This window comes from Lithobates pipiens, unplaced genomic scaffold (genome assembly GCF_037356315.1).
Source record: "Lithobates pipiens isolate NorthernLeopardFrog02 unplaced genomic scaffold, aLitPip1_a1.2 Scaffold_13, whole genome shotgun sequence".
NCBI classification, from domain to species: Eukaryota; Metazoa; Chordata; class Amphibia; order Anura; family Ranidae; genus Lithobates; species Lithobates pipiens.
The window spans coordinates 204,644,888-204,669,716 of NW_027507718.1; the positions used below are offsets into that span (position 1 = coordinate 204,644,888).

At 43.4% G+C, this 24,829-nt stretch overlaps 1 protein-coding gene across 2 annotated transcripts in view; it reads right to left on the reverse strand.

Moving 5' to 3' along the window:
* UBA6 (ubiquitin like modifier activating enzyme 6) overlaps window positions 1-24,829 on the reverse strand; it is a 179,489-nt gene that overhangs the window by 76,532 nt on the left and 78,128 nt on the right. For both annotated transcript variants that reach the window (XM_077476136.1, XM_077476137.1), the window contains exons 18-20: window positions 23,321-23,398; window positions 13,859-14,040; window positions 9,743-9,848 (exon numbers count right to left, since the gene is read on the reverse strand). In XM_077476136.1, the coding sequence (XP_077332262.1) occupies window positions 9,743-9,848; window positions 13,859-14,040; window positions 23,321-23,398 (366 nt within the window). The remainder of the gene's footprint in view (window positions 1-9,742; window positions 9,849-13,858; window positions 14,041-23,320; window positions 23,399-24,829) is intronic.

Genomic DNA, 24,829 nt, shown 5'->3' on the forward strand with positions numbered 1-24,829 from the left:
ATGCTATATATATTAAAAAAAATAAAAATAAAAAATGGTTGATCCTGCCTGTTCCTGTGTCTGCCTATGTAAACTGACCAAAGTAATTATGGCTGCTGATCCATGATACTAAAGTCAGTTTACGTGCCTCCATCATCCCACTGCTCTCCTCTCTCCCTCTTCTCTCCCTGCCTGTCAGCTACTGTGTGTGAGCAATCTCTTCCCAACCCCTCCGCTCCTGCCACTATTAGTAGCTGGCAGTAAAGTCAAAGAAGGGTTACTGCCAGCCCCACTGTTCTACCAAGCTATACTACACAATTTAAAAGTTTGTATAAAATTATGCAGCTAAATACCTTATTTCATATGGTTTGTTTGGTCTAGTGACTTCCGGCTGCTCTCCTTCCCCAATCTAAGAGTCCATTCACACAGGGGCAACACGACTTGTAGGCGACTTGAGTCAGGCAACTTGGACACGACTTGAGTTAAGATCACAGCGCGACTTGGGACGACTTCAAAACGACTTGTGATGACTTCAAGCGCGACTTGGGACGACTTACAAGTCGCCCCAGGCCAGGCGACTTTTGCCGTGGCCAAGCAGAGAATGAGCTCAAGGGGGAACTCCACGCCAAATTTCTGAAAAAAATTTGGCGTGGGTTCCCCCTCCGAGAGCATACCAGGCCCTTAGGTCTGGTATGGATTCCAAGGGGAACCCCCTACGCCGAAAAAACGGCGTGGGGGTCCCCCCCAGATCCACACCAGACCCTTATCCGAGCACGCTACCCGGCCGGCCAGGAAAGGGGGTGGGGACGAGCGGGCGGCCCCCCCCTCCTGAGCCGTACCAGGCCGCGTGCCCTCAACATGGGGGGGTGCCTTGGGGGAGGGAGGGCGTGCGCCCCCCCACCCCAAAGCACCTTGTCCCCATGTCGATGAGGACAAGGGCCTCTTCCCGACAACCCTGGCCGTTGGTTGTCGGGGTCTGCGGGCGGGGGGCTTATCGGAATCCGGGAGCCCCCTTTAATAAGGGGGCCCCCGGATACCGGCCCCCCACCCTATGTGAATGAGTATGGGGTACAATGTACCCCTACCCATTCACCTGTGAAATAAAGTACAAAAAAAAACACAACACAGGGAAAAAATATTTTATTGCACAGCTCCGGGGGTCTTCCGTCTTCGGGGGTCTTCTCGTCGGACTCCTCCGCTATCTTCTTGTAGCTCTTTTGCTAGCGGAGGAGTCCGGCTTTCTTTCTCCCCGCAGCCGGCCTCTTCTCCCGACTTCAGGGGTCTTGTCCCCCTCTTCGGTTCTTCTGCCGGGCCACCGCGCCTTCTTATAGCTCTTTTAGAGGCGGTGGCCCGGTCTTCTGTCGCCGCCGTCGCCGCCGCCGCCTTCCGTTCTTCTCCTTCTTCTTCTCCTGGAGATGTTGACTCGACGAGCTCTCCGGCCACAATGCCAGGGACGCGCTCCGCTGCCACTTATATAGGGACAATGGGGCGGTGTCACATGGGTTGATGTCACATGGGTTGGTCACATGGGTTGATGTCACATGGTGACCCCGCCCCCTTACCATGTGACATCAACCCATGTGACCAACCCATGTGACACCGCCCCATTGTCCCTATATAAGTGGCAGCGGAGCGCGTCCCTGGCATTGTGGCCGGAGAGCTCGTCGAGTCAACATCTCCAGGAGAAGAAGAAGGAGAAGAACGGAAGGCGGCGGCGACAGAAGACCGGGCCACCGCCTCTAAAAGAGCTATAAGAAGGCGCGGTGGCCCGGCAGAAGAACCGAAGAGGGGGACAAGACCCCCGAAGTCGGGAGAAGAGGCCGGCGGCGGGGAGGAAGAAAGCCGGACTCCTCCGCTAGCAAAAGAGCTACAAGAAGATAGCGGAGGAGTCCGACGAGAAGACCCCCAAAGACGGAAGACCCCCGGAGCTGTGCAATAAAATATTTTTTCCCTGTGTTGTTTTTTTTTTTGTACTTTATTTCACAGGTGAATGGGTAGGGGTACATTGTACCCCATACTCATTCACATAGGGTGGGGGGCCGGTATCCGGGGGCCCCCTTATTAACCACTTCAGCTCCGGACCAATAAACACCTTAAGGACCAGAGGTCTTTTTGCAATTTCGCACTGTGCTGCTTTAACTGGTAATTGCGCGGTCATGCAATATTGCACCCAAACGAAATTTGCGTCCTTTTCTTCCCACAAATAGAGCTTTCTTTTGATGGTATTTGATTGCCTCTGCGATTTTTTTTTTTTGCGATATAAATGGAAAAAGAGCGAAAATTTTGAAAAAAAAAGATATTTTCTTCTTTTTGTTATAAGAAAAATCGAATAAACTAAATTTTAGTCATACATTGAGGGCAAAATTTATTTAGCCACATGTCTTTAGTAAAAAAAATGTCAATAAGCGTATATTTTTTGGTTTGCGCAAAAGTTATAGCGTCTACAAACTAGAGTACATTTTCTGGAATTTACACAGCTTTTAATTTATGACTGCCGATCTCATTTCTTGAGGTGCTAAAATGGCAGGGCAGTACAAATCCCCCCCAAATGACCCCATTTTGGAAAGTAGACACCCCAAGGAAATTGCTGATGGGTATGTTGAGCCCATTGAATATTTATTTTTTTTGTCCTAAGGGATTGAATAATGACAAAAAAAAAAAAAAAAAAATTTTTTTTACAAAAAGTTGTCACTAAATGATATATTGCTCACACATGCCATGGTTATATGTGGAATTGCACCCCAAAATATATTCCGCTACTTCTCCCGAGTATGGCGATACCACGTGTGTGGGACTTTTTGGGAGTCTAGTCGCGCACGGCACCCGAAAACCAATCACCACCTTCAGGATTTCTAAGGGTGCAAATTTTTGATTTAACTCCTCACTACCTATCACAGTTTCGAAGGCCATAAAATGCCAAAATAGCACAAAACCCCCCCAAATGACCCCATTTTGGAAAGTAGACACCCCAAGCTATTTACTGAGAGGCATGTTGAGTCCATGGAATATTTTATATTTTGCCAAAAGTTGCGGGAATATTACAAACTTTTTTTTTTTTTGCACAAAGTTGTCACTAAATGATATATTGCTCACACATGCTATGTGCAGAAGTCAAATTACACCCCAAAATAAATTCTGCTGCTTCTCCCGAGTACGGGGATACCACATGTGGGGGACTTTTTGGGAGCCTAGCCACGTACGGGACCCCGAAAACCAAGCACTGCCTTCCGGATTTGAATATAAAATGCTATGAAAAACAAACTAACCAGAGTCACCCGTAACACTTATACGGTGATCAGTGGTGAAAGGGTTAACTAGGGGCAATCAGGGGGTTCAAATTTTTATTAGGTAGTATATGGGGGTCCCTGGCGCTATATAAAAACCTGACGGGGAACCTAAATAACTAACTGGCTAACCAGCGTCACCAGTGACACTTATACTGTGATCGCTGGTGAAAGGGGGTGAAAGGGTTAACTAGCAGCAATCAGGGGGTTAAAACCATTATTGGGTAGTATATCGGGGTACCTAGCGCTATAAAAACCTGGCGGTGAACCTAAAAAAATAACTAGCTACCTAGCGACACTAGCGACACTGATGCAGCGTTCAGAAAAATTATCGCTTAGTGACACTGGCAAAAGGGGGTGAAAGGGTTAACTAGCGGAAATCAGGGGGTTAAAACCATTATTGGGTAGTATATCGGGGTACCTAGCGCTATAAAAACCTGGCGGTGAACCTAAAAAAATAACTAGCTACCTAGCGACTGTAGCGACACTAATGCAGCGATCAGAAAAACGATCGCTTAGTGACACTGGCAAAAGGGGGTGAAAGGGTTAACTAGCGGCAATCAGGGGGTTAAAACCATTATTGGGTAGTATATCGGGGTACCTAGCGATATAAAAACCTGGCGGTGAACCTAAAAAAATAACTAGCTACCTAGCGACACATGCAGCGATCAGAAAAATGATCGCTTAGTGACACTGGCAAAAGGGGGTGAAAGGGTTAACTAGCGGCAATCAGGGGGTTAAAAACATTATTGGGTAGTATATCGGGGTACCTAGCGCTATAAAAACCTGGCGGTGAACCTAAAAAAATAACTAGCTACCTAGCGACACTAGCGACACATGCAGCGATCAGAAAAATGATCGCTTAGTGACACTGGCAAAAGGGGGTGAAAGGGTTAACTCTAGGGGCAATCAGGGGGTTAAATCTTTATTGGGGGGTGATAGGGGGCTACCCTGGACCTAACACTAACTGTCCTGACAGTTTTTACTGTCACAACTGACACTGAATGCATTGATCAGTAAAGAAATGATCAATGCAATCAGTGACACTGTGACTGGGGGGGGAGGGGGGGCGGGGGGGGGATCGGGGGGCGATCGGGGGGGGGATCGGGGGGGGTTTGTGTGCCTGTGTGTACCTACATGTCAGTGTAGTGTTGGTGCACACTTACTTTTACTGTTCTCCTCGTAGTCCGGTCAAAAAGACCGCCCCGAGGAGAATGACATCACTTCCTCCTTCCTGTGTAAACAATACACAGGGGAGGAAGCTTCTCATTGGCCAGGAGCGATCCAGAGGGGGTGGCCGAAAACCAACGGCCATCCCCTCATCACGGAGCGCTCCTGGACCGAATCGGACCGCCGTAACCAGCGGGAGGGGGTCCGATCGGACCCCCCACCCGCTGGAAGGCAATCACGTAGATGTACGTGATTATGCCTGCCTGTGCCATTGTGCTGACGTACAATGGCAATACGGCGGTCCTCAAGTGGTTAAAGGGGGCTCCCGGATTCCGATAAACCCCCGCCCGCAGACCCCGACAACCAACGGCCAGGGTTGTCGGGAAGAGGCCCTTGTCCTCATCGACATGGGGACAAGGTGCTTTGGGGTGGGGGGGCGCACGCCCTCCCTCCCCCAAGGCACCACCCCATGTTGAGGGCACGCGGCCTGGTACGGCTCAGGAGGGGGGGGGGCGCCCGCTCGTCCCCACCCCCTTTCCTGGCCGGCCGGGTAGCGTGCTCGGATAAGGGTCTGGTGTGGATCTGGGGGGGACCCCCACGCCGTTTTTTCGGCGTAGGGGGTTCCCCTTGGAATCCATACAAGACCTAAGGGCCTGGTATGCTCTCGGAGGGGGAACCCACGCCAAATTTTTTTCAGAAATTTGGCGTGGAGTGCCCTCTTGAGAGCTGATAATTCTGTCAGAGTCGCCTCCGTATAGACGGAGATCCGACTTGGAGGCGATCTCCATTGAAATCAATGGGTACCGGTCGCCTACAAGTCGGATAGAAGTAGTACAGGAACCTTTTCTGAAGTCGGAGCGACTTCAGTAGTGTGCATTAAGACGGCTCTCATTCACTTACATTGCTTTTTAAATGTTGTCCGACCTGAGGCGACCTGAAGTCGGATCAGGAGTTGCCCCTGTGTGAATGGACCTTAAGGGATACAGCGGGAGGGGCTGAGCGGTCATGTGACCCCCCAGCCAATGTCAGAGGGGGATCTCAGCCCTTTCCGCTGTAGCCCTTTGATCAGGGGAGAAGAGTGGCTGGAGGTCATGTGGCTGAACAGAAACAATCTGAAATAAGGTATTTAGAGGTATAATTGTATACAAACATTTACACTGTAGTATGGCTTGAGAAAATAGAGGGGCTGACAATAATCTTTGACTTTACAACCACTTTAAACTGGTTCCTGACCGGCTCATGCAGATATACTGTGGCAGAATGGCTCTCCTGGGCGAAATCCCGTATGGGTATGTCCTTCCTCTTTTCGGGCCATCATAAAGCGTGCACTCACTGCGTGGCGGGGGGACCTGATGCGCGTAGCCAGCTGTCGCGGACGCACGAGCGCCAGAACAGATATTTGTGCGTGTAAACACACAAATCCCTGTGCTCAGAGGAGAGGAGACATGTTGTTTGTTCTTAGTAAGTAGGAACAGCAATAGGTTTCCTCTCCTACTTAGTCCTAACCCCATACAGTTAGAACACACTGAGAGAACACATTTAACCCCTTGATCACCCCCTAGTGTTAACACCTTCCCTGCCAGTGACAGTCACGCATTAATCAGTGCATTTTTATAGCACTGATCACTGTCTAAGTGTCAATAGTGCCAAAAATGTGTCAAAAGTGTCCGATCTGTCCAAAGCAATGCCGCAAAAAAAAAAAAAAAAAAAAAGGCGCATGCGCACGAAACATGCAAGTTCCAGTCGGCATGGCAACCTGTCCCTGTATGAGGTTCTCTGCCTAAGATTAGCCAAGCGGTGGTTGCGGATATTACGCTGGCCGTTCGGGTCTCCCCTCACGCTGGCTTGTGCAGTATCGAGATCTCGGGCCGGATCTAGATCTCCCAGTGGGCATAACGTCATCTCTTGTAGACGGTGACCATCCCGAACAGTATCATTTTACATCTTAATGTTCCCCACTGGCTTATCGATACGGAGCAATCCTCTGCCTCTTCTGACAGTGAGTGCTATACAAAGATAGCTTTCCACTACTGGCTTTTTTGTGAGCATCAGACCTTGCTTTTTTAGCTCGTGCTGTCACCCCACTTCGGACACTGGGAATCAAGAGAGTATTAACCCCTTGTGTCCTGGTTGCTTGGTGGTATTGTTTATATTTCAAGTTGAAGTTCTATCTGCACAAGGTTTGATAATTACAACATGGACCTTATTTTATCTTTCTTCAGATTGACAATTGCTTTTTAGATCCCAGGATGGATTTGATCTTTGTGAAAGTGTTTTTTCATAATATTTAATAAATGACTTTTTCATTATATAAAGGTCCCCTTGGACCTAAGCTCCAAGTGGTTAACAGCTGCACAACGGTACTGAAGTAATTACATCAACATTATAAAATGTTTTTTTTTTTTTGTTTTACAGCAAACCATTCTTTGACAAAGACAGTTCATGCGAGCGCCGAAAGACTTGTTTTTGTGCAAAATTATTCGTCATTATAGCTCAATGGCAGAGGAGCTACCACAATGCTAAATAGATGAGCAGGTCTAAAATAATAGGATTAGTTATAATTTTTTTATTTTTTTTTTTGGAAAGGGGGAATTTCCGAATTGTAAATCTGCAGCAAAAAAGCTGTGTGGTAATCACTTTGGTCATTCAAAAAAGACAACTCGACATAAATGCATGTAAAGGTTCTCTGTTTGATAAGCATCTCAAAATTCACCTTGAAGGCTTAAATATGCAAGCATGTACAAATGTCTGCAGATAGAAATTACAGGTAGTGCCAGGCACTGTAAGATGTCAGCTGTTCACCTCCAAGTAGTTAGCTAGCATTCAATAACGACACCAATTCTCCCAATGCCTTTAAAAGGTCAAGTTCACCTTTATAAAAAACAGAATACATGCATATATTTTTCCAGGTAAAAGAATGTGCTTTTTTTTAAGCCTGTAGAGCATTGCACTCACAATCAGCAGATCGCGGATGCAATGTCAGGCTCCTGCAGAATCTCAGTATGTACTAAAAAGCAGGAAGGAAGATCAATGAACTATTAGCTCACCAGTGCTCTCGCAGTTCACCAAGAAATACAAGCTGACTGCTGCGGTGTCAGATGGTAGTTTTAGTTTATTCACTCACACACCGCTGTAATTGAATGACACAGCTGTGTGGGCTGAACACCGCACAGCAACGCTCTGTAAATTGTGACCAGTGGGTGCTGTGAGAAGATATCAGAGGGGTGCAGGCAGGTGTTCTTTGATAACAAGAAACACCCTTAAAGCGTTGGTTACCCCAACGTTTCTTATTCCTGATATGTGGCTGCTGTACCATGTACTTGTATGAAAAAGTATGGAGTTCTTTTGTATTGCTTCCTTTGTGTGAAATCCCTGGTGTTCCCATCTGCTTTCCTATTAAAACCCAACCCCACTAAACAGAACACACCATGGTCAGTTTTCTAGCTATGCTGGAAAATCTGTGCTCTTCTCCAATGATCAGACTTGTCCCGACACGCCCCACCCCAGCCATTCACTGGGATGCTCAGCGTGCTGCTGCTGCTTCTCCTCCCCCAGATTTTATGCAGCTGAGAACAGAGGGAATGTGATCAAAAGGTAACAAAGCACACTTTCAGGAGTTACAAAAGAAAAAAAAATGTATTTATAATGTATTTTTATATCTATACAAACGTTTTTTTTTTTTCAATTCTATTTGAAACTGAATGGGGTGTTTTACAAGGTGATCGTTTACAAATCTCATTAATACAAGTGTACCATGTAACGTTACCAAAAGGTGAACTTATTCTTTAACTGTCTGCAAATGCTTTACTAGCAACCACCCCCTCTTTTTCATTTCAATCTTCACAGCTGAACTGTATTTTCTCAGAAAAATTGGGATTCTAAAAACACACCCTCTTCAGACAGAGATGTGAGCATGTGAAGACCATTACAGCCATCCCAAATGGTCTACCGAATCCGTGACGCACCAAATCCAATTATTCTGTAATACTCAGTTAACCCAAACTCAAATCTAGTTGTTCCAAGTATGTTAGATCTCCCACCAGCTTCATTGAGCTGGCTATAGACATTATTGTCTTAAATGCAAAGACAATCTATATAAAAATATCTTCTTTTGGCAGACCACCTTCTTTAAGGCTGGGTTCACACTGGAGCAATGCGGGAACGCCGCAAATCCACGGCGGGTTCCCGCATCGCATGCCTCCCGCCGGCAGTTCACACTGCCCTATGCAGACTGCTGGGAGTGTCAGTGAAACCTTAATGACACCCCCAGATCAGTTCGCATATCGCAGTGCGATCTGCAAACTCGGACAGGAATCGGATCGCATGGTGTGAACACCCATGCGATCCGATTCTGCTGCGGACCAAAAAAAGGGTCCTGTGCAAGTTTGCGGCGGGTGCGATGTGAATTCAGCCATACTATCTGTATGGCTGAACTTGCATCGCACAGAGATCGGATGTGATTTGCACTGCAGCACGGTGCGAATCACATCTGGGTCTCCCAGCCGCAGCAGTGTGAACCCAGCCTAAAGGAATACTCTACGTAAACAAATGTTCTTGGTTAAGTTCTCATTTACATCAAAATGTATTCCATGCGTTGTTCTCACATAGCAGGTGAATGTGCTGCCCTTGAAAGTTGCATGCTGGTGTCACTTAGGCCCCTTTCACACATGCGGAACGTATGTCCGTATTTCATCCATCCATTTGCGGATGAAATACGGACATGCATGCATTCCTATGGGATAGCGGGTGTCTGCGGATGAACATCCGCAGACACCTGATATCGTCCGTCTCCGCAATGGTTCGATTCTGCAGACGGAGGAAAATCATATTTTTCTATCCGTCTGCAAAGCGGATTGGATAGACACGGACAGATGGTCCGTGTTCATCCGATCCCCCAAAAAGGAGAGCGGAGAGCTGACAGGGTGGTCCCTGCACAGTGTGCAGGGACCGCCCTGTCATCTGCCGGCTCAGCAGTGATGAATGGAGCGATCCCTGCTGGGGAAGCGGATCATCACAGGGCGGATCATTGCGGATCCGTCCCGTGTGAAAGGGGCCTTAATCAGCCCTAAAAAAAAAAAAAAAATAGAAGAAGAAGGAGGAGGAGGAGCACACAGACTGCCTGTGTGCAGATTTTCTTGGGGTAGACCAGATCGGTTTTCAATATGGAAAATAAAGCAGGAGCACGGAGACTCCGTGTAGAATGAGTAAGAAGCATATTATCCTTGTGGGGACAGCATACTACCGGAGTACCTAAAAATCAACAAAAGATTCAAATTACTGCAAGTGCAATTCAATCCTTTACTACTTACATAACTGTTGTAGGATTCTGTTAATCGAGGCACAATCACTTCTGTGTGTCCCTTCGTTCCCATTGTTCCTGAGTCAAGAAGTGGACGCAAGTTGGACACTGCCCGACTGTAAGAAAAAGCACAAATCCATAACTTACATCATTCAACTGGTGTGTATTGATGAAGCCTAGATGTATAAGGGAATTCCTGTATAGCAAAAGGTCTGGTACTAGACCTAGAATTATCATTAGGCCTCCTACAATTTAAACTTTAGGAGGGATTCAAATTCAACTTTTCAGTTAATGCGACTTTTATCTCTACAAGCAAACTTATACAGGAGCTCTGTACAATCTGCTTTCAGGATGTACAATATATTGTATTTACTGCATGCAAGTATGTGATCAGCTAAATGCTAAGAATATTGTCAATATGGCGAAGTTTTATTTTTAGGATTTTCATGTACATGTATGTGAGGTTCCCACCAACTTCATTTTATCAAGCCTCTGTTGGGAGCCTTGTAGATTGTAGAGCTTTTCAAAGTAGTAGTAGCCAGAACTGGCCAATGATCACAGTGGTAGTGTGGGGTTTCTCGTTACTTAGTCTTTTTTTTAAATGTAATCTGTTCGCAACAGCCGGTGAATTACAGACATTGTACTAGAGAATGAACCTAACTAAAAAAAAAAAACAACACACATTATGACGACATTTGGGGCCCTTGTACTCAGGACAAAAAAAGAAAATACTGTGGTAATAATTAAAGCAATATTTGTTATACAAAATATGTTGTCAGCTTATAAAAAAAAAAAAAAAAAAAAAAAAAAAAAATATTGAGCTGGTTATGTTGTTAAAAGCCTTAAATGTACCTGAAAAAGCAAGTAAAATTACTATGGTAGGCAAAATACATTTATTGTAAGAAAGTTTAGAAAGAGAAGAATTAGAACCCTTGTCAGGCTTTTATTGCGGTCACTGCCACAGTTAGGAATACCCACTCTCTATTTGCCATTATCAATGAAAGCGAGAGTAAAGAAAATCCCAAATTTTGGATAGTCCTCAGAACAAGAATTTTAGTGATATCTTCTAATGTTATCACTAGCTCTGGTGACACACACCGTAATGCCCTCACATTAAAAGGGATTTTCTCTTACTTCTCCGATCTCCCCAATGGGACACAGATGGGAAAAATAAACCTTAAATGGGGCCATTAACATCCTCCCTTACTCTATCCAAAAAAAAAAGAAAAAAAAAAAAAAAAAAAAAAAAGTTCTAGGACTCTTTTTCTAGGAAAAAAAAAAGATCTACTGAATGCATATTGAAATTTCTAAAATTTTGCCTGAACATCCAGATTTTAATGGCCCCTGGTCAAGGGTGAAGCAATGGAAAGGAAAGGATTATTTTTGTGGGCTTTTTTTTTGAGCATGATGGGCTGCAGTGTGGATACATTCAGAGTGTTCCAGAGTGTTTATTTACAATGGGTGACCTAGAGTATAAATAATTAGAGCTGGGCATCCATATGGAAATGTTACCTGATCCCTATAGTTTCAGCCTTATGCCGTGTACACATGACCCGACTTTCCAACAGACTAGGTCCGCCGGTCTTCCCAACAGACTTTTGGCAGAGTTCCAACGGAGCAACAGACTTGCTCACACACGAACAGACCAAGTCCGTTCGAAAGTCTGTTCGTTTTGAGCGTGATGACGTAAGATGGGACTAAAAAAGGAAGTTCATTAGCCAGTAGCCAATAGCTTCCCTTGCGTCGTATTTGGTCCGACCTGCATACAGATGAACAGTTTTCCCAATAGGAATTGAGTCCGTCGGACAGATTTGAAACATGTTCTATTTCTAGGTCTGTCCGATTTTTTTTTTTTTTATGAAAAACTATCGGATTAGCCCACACACAATCAGATTGTCCGACAGACTGATTCTGTCGGACCTAGTCCGCCAGAAAGTCCGGTTGTTTGTACTCGGCATTAGTCTGGGCATAGGTAGGTCTTTTTTTCTTTGTCTGAGAAAAAAAAAATACTGATTCCCCCATCCACACAAGCGAGGTGGATGAAGGAATGGCTGTGCCATTGTATTCTGACAGCTGGGACTACTCTGCCATCTAAATACACCGATTGACGCTGCAGGACTAGGGACGGCTATAGATGGATCAAAATCTGGCTGGTCCCTACTAAACTGGTTAGAATTTAAATTCTTCTATGGCAAGCTTAAGGTTTTCCCAGAAACTATTACAAATCACCAAAGTACCAAACCATTAGCAATATTAAATATTTAGGCTTTGGGGAATTTACATGCTCTGTTCTTTGTTCAACTGCATGTCCAAAAAAACAAACAAACAAAAAAAAACAAAAAAAAAAAAACTTTGCCCCTTAATACATTCTACAGCTTGTACTTACTAGAAAGTATTCAGTTGAACTCTGTTGTGCTCTAATGGTTGTAGTGAAACTATACATTTCAGCACACTTTCAGGAGTTACAAAAGAAAAGCAAAAAATGCATGTAACAATAGTACCATTATCCATGGCAAACAAACACATTTCTTATTAAACCTGACCTGTGATTGAGCCCCTATGACTAGGGGTTTTTGTCCTGATTTCCTCAACAACTGGTTCTTCAACCCCAGGACAGAGCGGACCACATATACAGTATATTTCAGTAAATTGTGTAAGCACTGACATACCTGCAATTTGCTGCATAAAGATAGATTATTAATAGGGGAGATGTAGGCCTCATTCACACTGCCACCCCTGTGTTTGGGTTTTTCTAAATGCAGAATAAGTTATCTGGGAAGTATAACCTTTTATATCTCCAAGATCACTTTTCCCTGCATCTAGATCAGGATCTCCCTGCTTTACAGCAAGTTTAGAGGAGTTTGGCCACATTTACATGCCTTTAGCCGAGTGTCTATTTGAGTCCTGGGTGCACAGAATTATATTTTCCCTAAACATAGCCAATTCTTTTAAGCAAACACGGCAAAAATATACAATCCCATTTGTGCATCTTTCTCATACATCATATGTAAATAGTAACAGCTGAAGTAAAAGCAAAATTGTGCACAACCATTTATGCATCTTCTCTTTGTGTCCAATGTCAATAAACTAGAGAGAAGTTTGTGTTACTAGATACATAGATGGTGGAAGTGGATGACCTAGACGGGCAGGGTGGGTGGAAGTAAGGAATAGGAACTGGGACAGGAAGGTGGAGAACTAAGCTAATCTATAGTTCTGATGAGTGAAGGAAGGTCAGTGGTATATGCTCATACAATGCATGCTGTGCTTACTATAAAAGACAAAATACAATGTTTGACAGCTGATAGGTGGAAGGAAGCGGATGATCTGCAAACCAGAATTTCATGAAAACTATGGGAATGCCAAATACATTGTAGTGCGAGTTGCACACAGCCTACAGTATGATACACTGCCCAGGTCACTGGTTACTAACTTTTCCATGATGAGATGCAGTAAGCCGCAAAATTTAAAAACAAATATTTTCTCAAAATGTACACAGCTTCATAGCTCTGCTTAAGACTGGCCTCCTCTGCACAACCTGGGTGTCGGCCATCATAGTCTTTTTCCACTCTTCACTGAAAATATGAAGAAAAAAAAAAACAAATCAGCTGCACTCCAATTAGAGCTTCTTGAAGCCCTTCTAAAAATCGGCGATTTGCCCGCATACAGTGATGTCTCCAGAACCAGCCTTCCTTGAAAAGTTTCACCACTTCTGGCTCACTCACAAGGATAGGGGGAAGGAAGGTTGGGTTTGGGTTGGAGACATCACTGAATGTAGTCAATTTACGAATTATTAAAAACGCTCCAAGAACAGCCAATTGGAGTATGGCTGATTTTTTTCCCATCTTCTCAAATGTGTTTTACTTAGACAGGCCGTGGCTCTTAACACGATCAAAGTCTTCTAGTTTATTTCTGAATTTGGACTGTTGCCAACTATACACACTGTAAATCTTTCCACTGTACCAGTTCAGCATGAATGCCGACTACAATTGCTGCAAATCTCTCCAAAAATTGTGGAAATAAAAAATATGATACAAAATATAGATACAGATATCAAAACATTAAAAACATGAATTACACATATGAATGAATTGGTCATCTCGGACATAAAACATCCACAGTATCTTACCTGTCTACATATCTTCTGGCCTCCACATTGTCCAGTGCATTCACAATGACGTCTTGTCTGAGGTAAAACTCATCTCTATAGGTATTCTCTGTGGCAGGACACACCTTATCCAATCGCGGTTCTATTTTCAACTCCGGGTTGATGTTTATGGTTGCAGCAGCAGCAGTACAACTTTTAGGTTTCTAGTACGGTGGAGGGAAAAAAAAAACAAAAAAAAAAAAACAAAAAAAAACAAACCCACAGTTTATATTAAGTTAACATGCAGAAAAACAGTTTTAAAGAATGTGGTGGTGTCAACTTTAAAGCCCAACACTGGGCCCTTTTTATTTTTAATTTTTTAATAATTTTTTCTGAAGTCTTCACTCCTGCGCATTGTGCTATGTGCATTTTGTGTTTTGCACTTTTGCATTTGTTGTGCAAAAGCACAGGGCAGCCCATTCACTTAAATGAGCTGCCCTACACATGACAAACATGCCAAAGTAGCCCCTGTACCTTTTTTGTGAGGGCTAGGCATTTTATCACATGTCGGCTAGCTGCATTTGATGCAATGCCGTTTCTGAAGCACTCAGGTGTGAATGGAGCCTTGAGGATAGCCATGTATATGCAGGGACTTTTTTTTTTTTCAATATGCCCCTGAGGTGAGCAGTCCTAGATAAAGCAAAGGTTAGCACTGGCATGATGAGGCTGTCAGTGCTTCTCTCTGCATCATTATACTATAAATGAAGGGCATCACGGTGATGCCTTTCCCCCAAAGGGTGATAGGGCCATGTCCCCGCATTTACATGATCACCTCAGTCGTCTTGGCTGAGTGGCACTGGGCAGCAGTCAACCCACCTTGTAGTAAAATAAGTACAGTGTGTGTTTTATTAAAATTAGGCTAGCCTATATATCAGTATAGAAAGGTTCACCATCAATAGTGATGTACCAATACTGGTATCGGTGCCGATACTAGGCATTTTCACGTGTATCGGTACTCGTGAAAATGCTCCAATACCGAAAACCGATACCGGAAGTGACATCAGCTGGGGGCAGGACGCCTCCGCCTCCCCTCCGGCAGTGGGGATCGAAGCAGTATGTGCCTTACGTCACCAGGACAAGGGGACGGGAAACTCCCCAGCCCCCGGCTGTCTTATTATGCAGCTCCGTCACGATCCTGCCTCTAAACAAGAGGGTGGGTGATGTCATAACTCCTCCCTTACAGGGGAGAGCGAGAGCTAGAGAGAGCAAGATGCTAGCTACGTTTCTATAGTGTGAGGCATCTGGGGAATCCCTGGAAGCAGAACTGAGTATTGAGGGGAGCAAGTCCTGCAAACAGGTTAGTGTAGTATGTACAGTACAGTGTCAGCAGTGTACATACCGGTCTTGTACAGTAGCACCATACAGTATATACAGACCAGTCTGTCCACTGACACTGTACTGTATATGTTATACACACACAGTCTGTATATAATGTACAGTACTGTGTCAGTGTTCAGAGTGGTCTGTACCTAATGCCTTGTACTGCACCCTCCTAACTCCCTGGTACTGTGCCCTCCATCCTGTGTTGCCTCCTACTTCCCCTACCTCTGCCCCCGTGTCTCCCAATGACCCTCCCATCCCCCCCCCCCCCCCCAGTGATCACTGCCCTTTTCTTCTCAACTCTCCCACCCCACAATCCCTATTTCACCCCATCCTCAACTACCCTGCCCTCGCCCAACTCCCCAGTGGTATCGGTGCAACCCTAATCATCAACTAAATATATAAGCACATATATAAGGGATAAAAATACAATTAGTAATAAACATTCAAGTGCAACTCTGTCAATGTTACCTAGCCTGACAACAGTAGACCTACAGTATAATAAAATTATACATATATGAAAAAAGACAAATGGAATGTTTATACACATGTTGCTTTATTGACATAACAAAACAACTCAACACTTGCCTCTGAAAAATACCCCTGGGAGTTATTTACAAAGGCAATGATGTCTCCTGACCACCAATCACGTACACCTGCACACTGCAACCACATTGGAAAATGTATCGGTACCAATGTAAAGTGCTGCTGCAGTCTACTGCACATCTATCAAGACTAAAAAAGTGAAAGTTGGCTAAAGATGCTCCATCGCAATATGATTAACAGCTTCCATGGTTTAAATCACAATGCCAGGAGTGAATCCCGCTATTCCCGGCTGAATTCACAGTAACATGTGTCAAGTGTTTACCCTACTTTAATGTGCACAAATCATGATTGCACAAGTTCAGCATAGCAATGCAGATAACAAACAGGCCACAATATAAAAACTATGTCAGCAGTAATGTAGCTACAAGTAATAGGGATTGACTGATGATTGGTTTTGGGCGATATCAGGATTTTTTTCACAAAAAAAAATAAATCGTTATCTGTTGCAAACTAGACCGATATTGCTCTCCGTGGCCATCTTTTTGGGGTCTAGAAGCCTGCAGAGTGCAGGGGTGTGTGGGACACACACACACACACACACACACACACACACACGTCATTACGCCACTGGGCCCGTCGAGTCTGACAGCTTCCCTTTGCCTCGACAGACAAACGGACATGACAGCCAGCAGAAAGCCACCCACCCACAGTAAAGGTGCCAGGCCACTGGTGTCAGCCAACAAGCCCACCCACAGCAGGGTGCCAACCAGCAAGCCCATCCACAGCAGGGTGCCAGCCAGCAAGCCCACCCACAGCAGGGTGCCAGCCATTTTTAACATTACTTGAAGTTTAAGTTTCAGTGCAGATGGATGCAAACAGAAAAAGTGTAGTCTGGGACTACTTCTCTTCTCAAATATCTCCAGGAAAAGCAGAAGTGTGCAACATGTGCACAATGTGAGCAGGGTGTCAACAACTGCAAAAACTAAAAAATACGTCAAATCCTTGGGCCCATTTAAGTGGCTAAATTCGTATGGAGGATCCAAACAGCTGGACAAAGAAAATCACAGAGATGATGTTTACGGATAATCAGCCATTTATAATGGTGTCCGACTCTGGATTTAGGGCGGTTGATGTCCATAGCTGAGCCCAGGTACCCACTGAAGAGTGAAAGGGGAAAGTGTAGGGCGTCGGCGCCACAATGAAAACCAAAAATAGAAAAATAACAAATTGACTATACCAACGCTGCACATAAAGTTAGTAGAAACTAATACACATTGAAGAAATTATATACAGTGTGTGTGTGTGTGTGTGTGTGTGTGTGTGTGTGTGACACAAAGGGAACAATAAATGAATTAACCTCTTGCCGACCAGCTGCCGTAGTTGAACTGCAGCAACATGGCTCGGCTGCGCGTCTCGCCGTCATGTTACCTCCCTTCTTTCTGTGGCCACGAGGGGCGTGCTCCCGCTCGTGACGCAGCAAGAACCAGGATCTCTGTGTGTAAAACACAGAGATCCCGGTTCTCTGAGGGGAGAAGAGACTTATTGTGTGTTCATACAAAGTATGAACAGCGAACTGTCATCTCCCCTACACAGTCCCATCCCCCCTTCAGTTAGAACATGTAGCAGGGAATACAGTTGATCGCCCCCTAGTGTTAACCCCTTCACTGCCAGTGATATTTTTACAGTAATCAATGCATTTTTATAGCACTGATCGCTGTATAAATGCCAATGGTCCCAAAAATGTGTCAAAATTATCCCATGTGACCACCAGTCACGATAAAAAGAAATAAAAGAAAACGCAGATTGCCGACATTACTAGTAAAAATAAATAAATATGATATAAATCTATCCCCTATTTTGTAGACGCTATAATCTTTGCGCAAACCAATCAATATACGTTTATTGCGATTTTTATTCCCAAAAATATGTACATATCGGCCTAAACTGAGAAAATAAAATTAGCTTAAAAAAAAAATAAAAAAAATTTATGGGGATATTTATTATAGCAAAAAGGTCAAAATATTGTGGTTTTCTAAAAATGGTCGATTTTTTTTGTTTATAAATACCACCAAAAGAAATCTATTGTTTTCTATTCTATTTGTAAAAAAAAAAAAAAAAAAAAAAAAAGTGTCAATTTTGTTCAGGCACAACCGCGCAATTGTCAGTTAAAGCGACGCAGTGCCGAATTGCAAAAAATGGTCTAGTCATTCAGCAGCCAAATCTTCTGGGGCAGCAGCAGTTAAATAGCAAATAAATCATATACAATGTGTATCTGTTTCATTCATTTTATTGTGCACTTTACTAATTAATCAGAAATGTCCATAATAAACATAGGTGATCAAATATTCTTGTGTCTACTCCAACACCGTGAATAATAAAGTGCAAACGTGCTTCAATAAACTTGCTTAAAGTGCTTCACCCGAAGTGATAACAAAATGCGCTCACCGGATCGCCTCGGCCACAAAGCATGACTTTTAGGAAGGAATCCTCAATTCAATGCTGTATCTCCTTCATGTATCCCATTCCAATCAAGCAATCATGTATGGAGGAAGCCAAATCCCAATCCACTATGCAGGTAATGAATGTAGGTATCGTCACCTTATAACAGCTCTCCACTGCATATATCAACTTGCATAAAGTATGTCTGTGAAAAAGTCCCATAACAAAGAGCCACAGAAGGCAGGATATAGTAATACCGTTTTATGGCTTAAAAAGGGCACTTACATAGTCCATGTAAAGGGAATTAAGCTGCACTAAATACAAAGTGACCTTTCAATAAACATATAAATGCGTGTATCACAAACACACAGTTAAGGGTGTAACAAATATTGTTCACCTATAATCAAACTAATAAATAGATAACAAAAAATTTCAAACAGTGAAATCCAGCGTTAACCAAATAAGTTGCAATGTTCCAGTATCTTCGACATCAATGATATAGACTGTTTCTACATTCATTTATCAAGATGTATTTATCCATATGGCTTATTTCACATTATAACACCTCATGTCAGGTCTTCAAAAGGCCTCAGAATGTGAATCCAGCACCGCACAAAGTCAAGGCTTACCAGCTATACAAGTTAGGTTAGCTCGTCACCCAACCCTGTGAGAAGGGCGTTCACCAAATCCCAGCTCAAAACGAGAGGTTGATCCGCGTGTGTCCGTGTTAACCAACACTCTGCACCTGAGAGGCTTGCTGCTGTGCCTGTGACTGGAACGGTCTCTCAGTGAGGGTCAACTCTCTTACTGCTGGTCTTTCCTCTTTTGCAGGGCTATAGCTACCACCAGATTACAGGTGTGTTGGATTAACGTGTCTCACACATAGCCAAGCATGGGATCACAAACAATTTGCTCAAGGGGAAGCAGAAGCCTGTCTGACGCCGGCATAAAACTCGAAAAATGTGCGGTGCATCTCATCTGTGCAGACAAAAATATAGGGCTCCTGTGGTTGTAGGTGTCAGGCCTCACTTCTATGCTTTTCACGCTAGAGCGTGCATCATCAGGAAGAGTGAAAAGTCTTACTGAGCCAAAATGCTGGGAAAGATTCACAAAAAGGTAGTTGAAAAAGTAAAGGCCATGCTGCAACCAGAGCATGCTTGCGACTCACTCTCATTCACGACTGACTGCTGGTCTGAACCAGAGTCAATAATGAGTCTTACATGCCACTTCATTGAGAGCGGATGGGCAAAAGGGCAATTGGTGTTGAATACAAAGGCGATGCGGGGATCCCACACTAGGGAGGGAGTACAATAGAGAAAATGATTCTAGACATGCCTGGAGAATAAAAAAAAAAGGCTGAGTAATGCTTGCGCTTCGTGACAGCAGCGCAAACATGGTGAAAGGAATGAGGCTTGTTGAAGTGTCAGACCTCAGCTGCATGGCAGACACCCTGCAACTTGTGGCAAATGATGGTCTCTCAAGCCAAAGAGCTTTGATGGATATAATTGGCATGATGAAGAGGCGCGCAGGCCATTTCCACCATTCAGTCCTTGCCAAGCAGCGACTTAGGTGCATTCAGGCAGACCTTGGCCTACCCAAAAACAACCTAATTCAGGCTGTTTCAATACTTCACATGCTGCAACAAATGCTGGAACAGAAGAGAGCTCTGAGCATCTATTCAGGCGAACATGGAGAATATAGTTGTCCTACTGCCGATTAGTAGGACATTGTAGCCAATGTAATTGAGACCCTCCTCCCCATAGAGGAAATTAAACTAGAGGTGAGTCATTACCACTCATCTGTGTCATCTGTTATCCCATGTGTGAGAGTGCTGAAGATGCTCCTTCAAGAGAATGAAGGACTCCGACACACGTGGCATTAAAACGTTAAGGCAGGTCATGAGGGATAGCCTCAAACGCTTTGAGAAGCGTGAAGAAAATAAAAATGTTTTGCTGGCATGTCTTTTGGATCCTCGATACAAGCATCATGCCTTCTCTTTTGATGATGTATTAGCCAAGGAAAAACAATGGCTGACAGAAGATCATCAAGAGCTGCTGAAGGTTCCTGCCGAAAGGTCAAGTGAAGAGCATGTTATTAATGTGCAAGAGCAGGATGCTGAAAAATCGTGGTCGAATTGATGCCACGTTCAGCCTGTTATTTGGGCCTCACGGAGGATTTTTCTGAATGTTCATCAATAATCAGCCTGGATGATGAACTTCATCTCTATTTGAAGGAACCAGTAATTGACAGAAGTGGTGATCCTCTTTAACCACTTCCCGACCAGCGCACGACGATGTACGTCGACAGAATGGCACGGGCAGGCATATTGGCGTACATGTACGTCCAATATTCGTTGCCGCCGTGCCATCGGGAGCGCGCCGCCGGCGGTGCGCTCCCGCGCTGGTCGGGACCCCCGTGAGTCCGGTCGCGGGACCCGCGGACTCGATCGCCGCGGGCATCCCCGCGATCGTCTCACGGAGCGGCCGAATGGAGGAAATGCTGTATAAAACAACATTTTTCCATTCTGCCTAGCAACTAGTGACGCTGATCTCTGCTCCATGTGATTGGAGCAGAGATCAGTGTACACTAAATGAAAGCCCAACCCCCCCACAGTTAGTAACACACCCCTAGGAACACTTAACCCCATACACTGCCACCCACTGGTTAACCCTTTCACTGCCAGTGTCATTTACACAGGAATCACTGCATTTATATAGCAGTGATTACTGTATAAATGACAATGGTCCCAAAAATGTGTCAAAAATGTCCGATGGGTCCCCCACAATGTCGCAGTCACAATAAAAATCGCAGATCGCCGCCATTACTAGTAAAAAAAAAAAATTATAAAAAATTAATAAAAATGCTATAAAACTATCCCTATTTTGTAAACGCTATAACTTTTGCGCAAACCAATCAATAATCGCTTATTGCGATTTTTTTTACCAAAAATATGTAGAAGAATACGTATCGGCCTAAACTGAAGGAAAAAAATGTTTTTTTTTATATATTTTTGGGGGATATTTATTATTACAAAAAGTAAAAAATTATGCGTTTTTTTCAAAATTATCGCTCTATTTTTGTTTATAGCGCAAAAAATAAAAACCGCAGGGGTGATCAAATACCACCAAAAGAAAGCTCTATTTGTGGGAAAAAAAGGACGTTAATTTTGTTTGGGAGCCACGTCGCACGACCGCGCAATTGTCAGTTAAAGCGACGCAGTGCCGAATCGCAAAAAGTGGTCTGGTCTTTGACCAGCAAATTGGTCCGGTCTGAAAGTGGTTAATGGTGGAAAGAAAAGGAGTCACGCTACAAAACACTTGCCTCTCATGCTGGAAGATACCTCTCTGCTCCTCCATCTGTACCAAGTGTTTTTAGTGAAGTGTCAGCAATATATGAAACAAACAGAACCGTTTAACAGGTGAACATGCTGAAATGTTATGCTTTCTGCACTATAATATTGTTCTACTTAACTGGGAGTATTGAAGAAAGTGTTGTAGTGTCAGTGCAGTGGGGCAGATTTTCCAAAACTGGAGCAGCTGCGCATGGTAGCCAATCACTCAGCTTCTAACCTCAGCTTGTTCAATTAAGTTTTGACAATAAAACATGGAAGCCGATTGGTTTCTGTGTAGAGCTGCACCAGATTTTGCGCTCTCCAACCTTAGTAAATCTCCCTCTGTGTGTCCTGTCCACGGTCTAGCTTTTTGCCCTGCAGTAAGTGTTATACTTTTTCTATGTTTTGGGAAGCCATTTATGAAGTTAGCATTTTTTCAAGCACTCTATTTTTCCCAGTTGTTTATTTTAAGATCTCGGTGGTCACACCATAGTGCACTGCAGACAGAGATGCCAGTTTTGAAATCCGTGTGCGTTTTTCTTGCAGGTATGGTGTGAAGACTGAGCCCTTAATGTTCAGTTTTCAATAAAGCTCAACATGTTCAGTTTATACATGATGATGTTTGAACAAAATTGGTGTTATTTCGTTATAAAAAAAAAAAAAGAAAAAAATCAGCTAATAATAATAATAATCGGCAGGAGAGGTGGCCGAAATATCGGCATCAAAAAAGATATCGGTCGATCCCTAATAAGTAATATATAGAATATTTCCAAAGCTAGTAGCCATACTGGATGCAAAATCCTGCTTCCAACAGACCTTATTTTTAAAGAGATCAATAGCAATTAACTAAATCGAACTTCAATCCCAATAACCCTTTCATGGCCGGAGATCACTGAAGCCTAGATGCCCACACAATATTTAGTAGTTTACATAAGCATTGGTTAACTTAACAATGCTAGGCAACACTTTCCAACCCAATTTTTTTTTTTGTATAAAATAAGTGGAACCTGTTGGAGAGATATCCATCATGTTCTGTCCTTGTAGCAGCTATTGCAGGGACAGGGGATGAGGGGTAATTCTAGCCAACCTGGCACACACACCAACCTAACAGAAGTTCTAATTCATCCTAATTCTCAAAAGTCTATCTATTGCTGTGTGATCTTTGGATTAAGCCTGGTACACACTACAACCTGCTGGGTTGCACGAAAAAATAAATAAAAAGTCAGCTCCGGTCAGAGAAAAAAATTGTACAAACCATGCAAGGTTAGTCCAGTGATCTCCCCTGCTGAGCTGTCGTGTTCCGACAGGGGGACAGCCCCCCGCCAGAACACTCCGATTAATGCTCTCTGCCATTGGCTGACAGCGCTGATCAGGAGTCGGTCGCTACTGGTTTTCCAGCATGAACTGTCAGACAGACCGACGGCCGTTTTTTTTTTTTTTTTTTTTGAAACAGCAAATATCTCCTGACATTCTGCTGGTGTGTACAGGGAATTACCGTCGACTGCAAAGGACCAAAAAGTAACAGCCTACAGAAAAACTGGCTGCTGGGAAAATTAAAAGCATGAAAAATCAGGTAAAGCCTGACTGGACACTCTACAGCTTCAAAGGCACAAAATACCTTTTCATTAAGAGATAACAAGAGCAAAATAGGTCAGGATATACATGGTCAGTAAATCAAAATAACCAATCAAGCTGTGTATTTATTGGTTTGCCTTGCGCTCCAGCATAAAAAGACATTGAAAACAATAATATGGCATCAATAATAAATGTGTTAACAGCTCAACAAGAAGTAGTCAATGTAAACATACCTGAATGTGGTGAGGTCGGAAGAGAAACTGCCTGTTCAAGTTTGATTTTTCAATCAAGTCAGGGTCAGTGACTGTGATCTATAAGCAAAGCAAAATAACTGAATATAATATTCAACTTACATTTTTTATTACTGGTGCATAAAGAAGAGATGTAAAAAAAATATATATATATATATATATATATATTATATAAGAAATTCAGAAGTTTAGGGGTATCTGAAAATACATGCTGAGCAAATACCAGAATATTTATACTGCTCACTAATGAGTTTCAAGCAAAAAAATAAAAATAAAATAAACACAAACACCATTAAATCAAGTATGAGCCTTTAAGTAACGCGTTACAATTCATATATTTTAGCTTCTCATATCATCAACGCAGACAATGGTCAGAAGTGGCCTTCTCTATAAACTAGTGTTTATAGAGAAGGCCACTTCTGTGTAAAATGTTTTCATCAGGTAACAGAAGATATTGTTTGTAGATGTACAAAATTGCTAGAAAAGCTGAAACGCATTAAAATCGACTTCATGTATATTTGGAATGGTCAATTTTTGCATGCTGTTAACTAAGGAGTGAATACAGATACTGGTGATTCAGTTCCTGGAAATCCTCCACATCACTACTATATGACTGCTACAGAAAGTGCAAAAGATCATGTACTACCAAACTCCGACTTCCCCCTTTACATCATCCACTGCTATATCATATTACATATAACTATGGTGAATGATATACTACACACATGTCACACCAATTCATTGATCTCAACATAGCCCCAAAAAGTGGTAAATGTAGAGATAATATGGTTCATTAACTAAAAGATAAATTCACTGTTCACCTTGCGAGTGAAGTTGTGCTCTGCATGTATATGTAAATCACAAACAGCCCCTCTATTATAGTTAGGCATACCACACTGTATAAGTCTTTCATAAAAACAAGGCATCTATATGTATTTTTTTTTATAGAGCGTCAGGTCGGTCACGTGACTCGCACCCGATGTACACCTACGATACATGGCTACTGCAAGAGGGGCCGAGATCTCCCTCTGATGTAAGCCAGGGAGGTCACATGGCCGCTCAGTCCCTCCTGCAGTAGCCCTGGAAACTGGCCTATATAGTCACATGACCTGCCTGAAGATTTCTCTAAAAAGATAGATATTTACATGCCTCGTTTTTATAAAAGACTTCTACAGGTTGGTGAGGGGGAGAGAGGAGAGCAGAGGAGAGCTGAGAATTGACAGCCCTGATTATCGTGGTCAGCACAGGAGGGGGGGGGGGGGGGAGACACAGAAAGTGGCAGGATCAGCCAGGTTTATTACAGTTTAGCGAGGGGCAGGTTACACAGCAAAAGCACCATGCGGTTTAATATGCTTTAAGGGAACAGGATCTCTATTTTTTAGGTTAACAAGCACTTTCAATTTTGTAAAGAATACCCAATCGTGTGCAGGGAAAATGTAAAAAAAAAATATATAAAAAAAAATTCATTTTTCCTTGCACATGATTGTAGAA